The 8,009-nt window shown below is 36.3% G+C and overlaps 1 protein-coding gene across 1 annotated transcript in view; it reads right to left on the bottom strand.

The window, feature by feature from the left end:
* Nucleotides 1-8,009, bottom strand: part of LOC119837291 — a 171,054-nt gene that overhangs the window by 4,186 nt on the left and 158,859 nt on the right. Inside the window, exon 4 of the mRNA XM_038362808.1 lies at nucleotides 7-1,384. Coding sequence (XP_038218736.1) covers nucleotides 7-1,369 — 1,363 coding nt within the window. The 5' untranslated portion in view covers nucleotides 1,370-1,384. The remainder of the gene's footprint in view (nucleotides 1-6; nucleotides 1,385-8,009) is intronic.

The following is an 8,009-nucleotide window of genomic DNA, read 5'->3' as shown; positions in this document are numbered from 1 at the left end:
AGGGTGGAACGTCGTATCTTCGCGGCGGTTTTGTCACAGGATTCACAGCCGTAATCAGGCTCTTTTCCATCTCCGGGATCACAGACCCTTCAATAAGAGCCTCTCCGTTCGAATTATCTGCTTTCTTCTTGTCCGAAGAACGTCTTCTACAGCAGCAGTAACACAGTATAACAAGGATAATCAGCAAGATAGCTGCCGCACATGATACTCCGATAAGAACTGGTAGCATGTTGCTATCCATTCCTGTAGGTGGGACTATTCCAGGAGCAGTGTGCGTAACAAATAGAGTAACATTTCTCTCTTCAACTCCGCCTGAGTTTTTAGCCACACATAAGTACATTCCATTATCTGTACTCCCAGCATCAATGATTGTTAAGTTCAACCATCTGCTATTCTCAGTATTGCTCTGCGTTAACACATACTTAATTTCCCCTTGGTATCTATACGTTCCATCTATTATTTGTGCGTTCAGGACCCAATTCACTTCAGGCAGGGGATTGCCGTTGACTTGACACGATAACGTGATATTGTTATCAGCTGATCGTATCGTACTCTTGACCGAAGGGTACACAATGCTCGGCCGGCAAGCAAAATCACTGGAATCTAACTCCTTCCACAGCTTACCGTTCAATTTAGCTGGTTCGACGCACGATATCGGTGAAGTGTAAAGCTTTTTGCTCATCAACCAATTTCTGAAGGGCTGTAGATAACAATCGCACCGCCAAGGGTTGTCGTGCACATCTAAATTGGATAAGGACGTCAACGATTTTAGAGCATCTTCCTTTAGGTGCTCGAGCTTGTTTCCATCAAGCCTGAGTATATTAAGTTTTGGTACATTCATGAATGTTTTAACACCAATCTGTACTATACGGTTATTGCTGAGATCAACCTTTTGTAAAAACGGTAGATTATTAAAGAGGCCATCCTCAAGCTTTTCAATATGATTATTATTGAGGAGTATCCATCTAATTTTCGAGGTTTCTCTGAACGTTTCCGCGTGCAACGTTTTCAGGTCGTTTTTCGATAAATCCAGTTCGATCATGATAGCGAGACCGCTGAGGCCATTCCTTTGGATGGTTAGTAATTTACAGTCTCTCAGGATGAGCTTCTTCAGATTAATTAGTCTGACATCTTCGAAGGCGTGTCGTGAGATCTCGTACAGTTCGTTGCCGGTGAGGTCGAGTATTTGAATTTCCGTGCTTAATGTTTTGGGAATTTCGTGGAAGTTTGCTTGTGAGCAGTCCGCCTGCTTGTTGCCGCTCGCCCAAACACATTTGCATTCCTGTGGGCAGTTGGCCGTGAAGTCTGCGGCGACAGTTGTTAGCGCCAGGCTTACAACTAATAGTTTGTGTAGTGTTCGCGCCGCCATTTTAGTTTTCGGAATCTGTAACAAGAGAAAAGTTGCTGGTTAGGACTTTGTGATATGCAAAATTTAAAGTTTGACAGACGTGGCTTTATAGTAAACGGTTTAAATTTATTCTCTGTTATGCAAATAACACATATTTATTTTAAAGACAACCTTACAATGCGATCTGTTTCAGTTTTAAGAAGGTTCAGAATAACAAACATGCACATTGAAATATAACGCATGCATATATATACTGAAAAACTGTAATATTTTCAGGAAACAATACACTCCTTCGGCCTTACGCAGTCGCGTAATAAAGTTCAACACTTCATTACAAATATCGGAATCACATGCCAGCAAATAGCCCAGCCACATATAGAGTAGACACTTAAGGAGCGTGTTTTCGGAAGCATTATAAAGCCAATAAAACGTTGGATCTGAAAATAGAGTCGGCAAAACACGCACGGGAGTTGAGACGTAAGGCCAGTTCACACTGTACAGTTTTAAATTAAAGCATTATGAGTAGCTTTAGGGAAATAAAGTTCTGTGCATGAAATTACGCTCGCATTTCTGTATCTCTGAATATTAAGGCCTGTATACTAGTCTCTATTTAAACCTTCGGAATCTAGATTACGTAATGAAAGTTTAAGAAATATTCCCTGCAGACAATAAATATATATAGATTTTTCTCACACTAACAGGTTCTACAGAATTGGCATCTGTAGGCATCCCCTTTATATGTAAGTTAAAACTATTTAATTTAATTCACGGTTTATACACATATAAAATACGTTTTATTTTTAACAAAATATTATATACAATAATTGTAAATTCCCTTATTTCAGAATATATGCACTTAATATTATTTATACACGTCCAGTGTACATGCTAATAATGCTCTACAATTTATCAGCAGGAACCCTTAAGCCTGTAAAAATTGACTACATAAATAGTTTAATAACCTCACACTAATGTGAAAACGGCCTTACCACTCAAAGAAAATCCACATCACAGACGTACAGTATTAACAGATGTAATACCATTCATAAACAGACACGTAAAACTTTTTATCCCAAGTTCTATCGACTGCTGTTTATTTTTTTTTTCTAGTTTTAAATCTTTACGACCCATAACTTTAACAACTGACATTTTTATTTAGTGTTTCGATGAAAATCTCTTCATAAATTAAATTCTCCATACGGTTCAGATAAATTATCGTGTGTTATTTGATTTTATGACCGCCTCCTTGGTACGGTGGTTAACGCGTGAGCGTAGAACCGAGGAGTCCTGGGTTTAATCCCCGGTGGGGACACAGAAAACAAAAATGTCTAACACAGAAGGATCACCTACTTGTCCCTAAACAAAATAGACCAGTGAAACAGATGTACATGATCTGCCCCATACCCCACTAGGGGACACGGGACGTCACTTATTTAATTTTATAGTGGAGCATGTCAATGTACAATGTTGTGTGAATATAGGATTAATTGTTGATGAGTTGTAAGGTCTAAATATGGTTTTAAATGTATATGCTATTACAGTACGTACGGGGACCTAAAAATGAACTATATTGCGTTATCAGACTTTAATATAAATCGATGTGACGACATCATCATTTAGAATGCAATACACGGTTGCAGAATTGTAGTATTAATTAGACAGGTTTTTATTAGCTACAAAACAATTTATTATTATTATTATTTATGATTAATCAATGTATGATTAAATGTATACTAGCTGTGACCCGCGGTTGAAACCGCGTAAGTCCGTATCCCGTAGGAATATCGGTATAAAAAGTGCCTATGTGTTATTTCAGTTGTCCAGCTATCTACGAAGCAAAATAGTATTATTATTCACCAATAGATGTCAGGAAAAAAAAAACACGAATAAAACACGAATATGACATTTTCTAAAAAAAATTCCTAGCTAGATCGATTTATCGCCCCCGAAACCCCCTGTATACTAAATTTCATGAAAATCGTTGGAGCCGATTCCGAGTTTCCAATTATATATATATATATATATATATATATATATATATATATATACAAGAATTGCTCGTTTAAAGGTATAAGATTATTAATTATATTGTTCACTGCTGTTTCATTAGTACGCTACTGTAATAAATATATCATATGACCAGGAAATAGGTACAATAATCTATCGCATCCATTTAATCCCGATCGTCGATGTAATATCGCAGCTAATAGCCTAAAGAACAATAAAATCGGTGAAGTGCGAGTCAGACTGAGGGTTCCGCACAAAATGGGTATAGGGCCACTCAAATAAAAGTTGCACAAAAAATCGCTTAGCCTCAAAATTTTTGTTAACTATTTGTCGTTATAGCGACTATATAAACGTCTCTGCAAATTTAAATTTCTATCTTTATATCAACGTTGATGAGATACGCCTGGTAACAGATGAACAGACGGACAGATAGGCAAACAGCCAATTCTTAGTAATGATACCTTTTGATTACGGACCAAATAACAAAAGATAATGGATACCAACCTTTATCTCGCAGACAACACACACGCGGGAATTTCATTAATTTCAAAATTATTTCATTATAGAAGCGGAGATATTTAATAAAATAAATTTGATGTACCTACCTACAGCTCCATTCTAAAGGCCGATTTTAACGTTTTGATTGTTCCCGGTACAAAGGCTTTTAAATAATCCCCATTTACAAATTAATTAAGGCGAAAGAAATGTTAGGGTGTGTCCACATTTGAACAACTCAATTGTTATCAGGTTTTTCTAGCACGGCGCACTTGAAATCTGTATATAAAAAACTTAAAGGTGACTGACTGACTGACTGACATAGTGATCTATGAACGAACGATCTATGCCAAATTTCAGCCCAAACCACTGGACGGATCGGGCTGAAATTTGGCATGCAGATAGATGTGATGACGTTACAAGCAAAGCTGGTGGTTCTGATGGTAAACGATCATCACCACCTATGAACATTCCAAGGTGACATAATTTCCAGTTATGGATAAAAATAATGAGTTTAACTTAACTCTTCTTGAGTTAAGCAGTCTTATAAATTTAAATGTGATAAAACAAAGAAAACATAAAGATTTCATATGAATCGTAACACAGCAAATACAAACAGTCACTTTTCAACTAAATCGCTATAAACGTAAATAAACCAAATACATTCAGACAATTATTAATTATCCTAGAACTACAACAAGGATGTAGGTGTCGCAATTTTAGCTTTTCACGTGTATTTCCGAGCTCCTGTATGCAAGTGAGTGAATGGTGACGACGCTGAATACTTTAATTAAATCCCAACCAGGTGTAAATTTAGCTAACATAATGCACACATGTAATGGGACCGTTAGCCTGTATCTAGAAGAATCTAGTTAAATATATTACAAGATTTCCTTTCATGTATTTTTCGCTCGCATTGTATATTGTTTTTGTGACAAATGCAGTCATTTGTTCATAGTGTTGTTCAATTTGCATTTATAATATTAATTACTTATTATCAATCTGCTTTTCAATATTAATATAAGTACCTACCTAGGAATATTTGTGAGAAATATAGCAATCGGTTTCTGATTTTGCAGAAGGTAAAAAATATCTCACAAAGATGAAACACTTTTATATTGCCCTTGGGTTCTTGACCAAACAACTCAATAGATCTACTATAAATCTTACTAGATTAATAGATAGTTGTATAGGACCCCTATCTATATAATTCGTACAGTCATTCAAAGACGACGCAGGGGACGTGCGGATGGCAAGGGGAAACGAGAAAGATTAGAGCCCGAGTTACATACGCCATGTTGTTAGCACTTCGGGACACAATTTAGGGGTTGTCACACATGTTCATATGATTAAAAGTTATATGTAACTACGTTGTTAAACTTACATACTTCTTGTGCTGGTAGAGATTTCAAATCGTCATTTCATGTTAATAAATATGTGCGTTTTCATCATAACTATATTATTGAATATTATTGACTTGTTGAACTACTGTATAGTTCTCTTTATATTGTTACAATGCTTTATTTATTATTTTTATATGTCATAGCGGGTAGCTGAGCTGGTGGTTCGCCTGATGGTAAGCGATCACCACCGTCCATGAACATTCGCAGAGTTAGTGCCGCTGCGAATGTGCTGCCAGCTTTTAAGGAAAAGGAAAGGGTTGGCGACTGGAAACAAGGAATGGACTGGGACAGGTGAAGAAGGAAATGGGGTTCCAGCTCCCCCAACGAAACAACGTTCATCGTGCGAAACACAATGGCATGCTATTATTTCACGTTCAGTTTTCTGTAGAGGTGAGGTGCTTCCCCGGTGCGAGCTGGCCCAACTCGTGCCGAAGCGTGCTCTACTCCCACAATAAGTAATTTATAGTAAACACTTTAGTAATATCGCGTTCACACCAGATATAATTCTGTTCATGAGCGTCGTTCGCAATTTAGTATTAAGATAAATGTCTTCAGGACCTGTCAGGGTTAAGCCCTGAGCATCGGTCGTAAGCTTCGTTAGGCTCGGTACGCACTGTGATAATTACAGACATTCGCGCGGCAAGCAATTCGCGCTCCGTGTGATCTGAGACTTATAATTGTGCGATGAGCCGCGCGAGTTAAATGCGATGGCGGTTTTATAAAACTTTTGTTTATAAATAGCGGTTTAAAACAATACATTGGTAGAAATAGTACAATTTTTTCTACCAATACATTACCAATATTATAGCCAGTTATGTAAACAGATAACTACATTGATTGTACAGTTTGGGATGATTCAGTAATAAGTGTTCGCTTCGCCCGTAGCACTCAAGTATCACGTACATAAGCAAAAGTGTACGGAATTTTGAAATCGGCCCCAAAGTTCCTGAGATTAGCGCGTTCAAACAAACAAACGCACTTTTCCGCTTATATCATTAACATACTTTATACTGAAAGACGACTAACAAAAGGCACGTACACTTTATATTAGATATATAAAATGTTATATGGAAATTCATAGAAACGCCTCCGCTCTTACCTTGAGCCGTGCCGTCATACAATGAAATACCATATAAACTTATCTTTCTCCGCGTGCGTAATGTCGTAATTTGGAGACGCGATATTGACGAAGGGAGAGGGAGGGGAAAGGGAGACCTTATGAGGGTAAGGCGCTATTTACAGACTGATTTTATTTGTGCCTACTTGAAAAAAATATTCAGAACGCAGCTAGATGATGAGACTGCATATTAAAATTCTATTTGTTAAAAAAATATTCATGGTATTATGACCTAATTGGTAATGTTAGACATACCGACAATAATAGACGAATTTTTAATTTTTATGACTTAATTCAGGCTTAAGTTAAACATGTTTTTATTTGAGTAATTTTAAATGTAACACAAATTAGCATCCACATAAAAAAGTCGTTTAATCTGGGTTTTTATATAAATTGATAACATAGCAAAAATCGTCACTGCATATTTCGTAATAATATACTATAATTTAAAATGTAAATATGATGATAGTTACATAAAACAATTACGTCAAATAACATTTTAAACTAAAAATACTAGTCAATATAAAGATTGAAAAATATACAATATATTTAATATACAATTTACTATAATTTGGGTTTACTTTCACACAATTATTTTGTCCCTATACAATTTATTTTGTACTGTTTACAACATATAATAACATATTTTAGTATGTCTTAAAATCAATATCCACTTATTCCCATACATAACTATTAATACAAAAATACCTAATAAATAACTAAAAGTTAAGAGAAATCGTCAATTTTAATCAAAGGCCCGCGTCTCAACAGTCAACACGAAACGGTAAATATTAACAAAGGGCATTGCGGCAATGTCAACTAAAACACAGACATTGCGATCACGCACAAATAGCTATACTGTGTAATGTTTTTATCGTATATTATTAGTAGCTGCTCGTCCCGGCTCCGCCCGAACATCAAGGTACCTGTTTTATCCCAAGGGAGTATGTAATCATGATAAAAAGTATCCTATCACCACAGTAGTTTCAGCGTGATTGACGGACAAACATACAAACAAACAAACTTTCACATTTATAATATTAGTGTGATAACGGTTATATCGCGGACTGGACTAATATACTCAGCTACTTTTAATGAGCACAATGCTATGCTCCGCTACGTTACGTCACGTAACGTATACTAAGCTACATTACGGTATTACGCTACGCTATTCATAAAACGAATGAAAATTTAAAATTTCATACATCCCACCAAAACTATAGGTACCACCTGGCACACAACAAAAATATATAATTCCAACATCACCAGCACGCCGTAACATAATTCATAGGTGACGTATAGCTGCAATAAAAGCGAAAACATCTAGAGGAAATAACTCGAATATTACAAGTGGCCCCTTGATGGGGACCGTCCCCGCGGGTCGGCGCTACCTCCGAAATGTACACGCTATATTATTTCATCAGTATGACATATTGACCATATGACCGCTTGACCGATATCCATTTAAAGCGACAAATGGTAATAATATCGAGAAATATTCCAGTTTGACGGAAAATTGAAATATTTGTGTGATAAAAGCTAGGTTTGGTATTCATGTCGTGATGATATACTTAGTCTGGCCATAAATACTGTTACACTTAATTATAAAAAAATATTACATTTGAATTTCGAATCTGTC

Source organism: Zerene cesonia, chromosome 27 (assembly GCF_012273895.1).
Source record: "Zerene cesonia ecotype Mississippi chromosome 27, Zerene_cesonia_1.1, whole genome shotgun sequence".
NCBI classification, from domain to species: domain Eukaryota; kingdom Metazoa; phylum Arthropoda; class Insecta; order Lepidoptera; family Pieridae; genus Zerene; species Zerene cesonia.
Note: the sequence above shows the minus strand (reverse complement) of the source record. Positions and strands in the feature narration are given on the sequence as shown.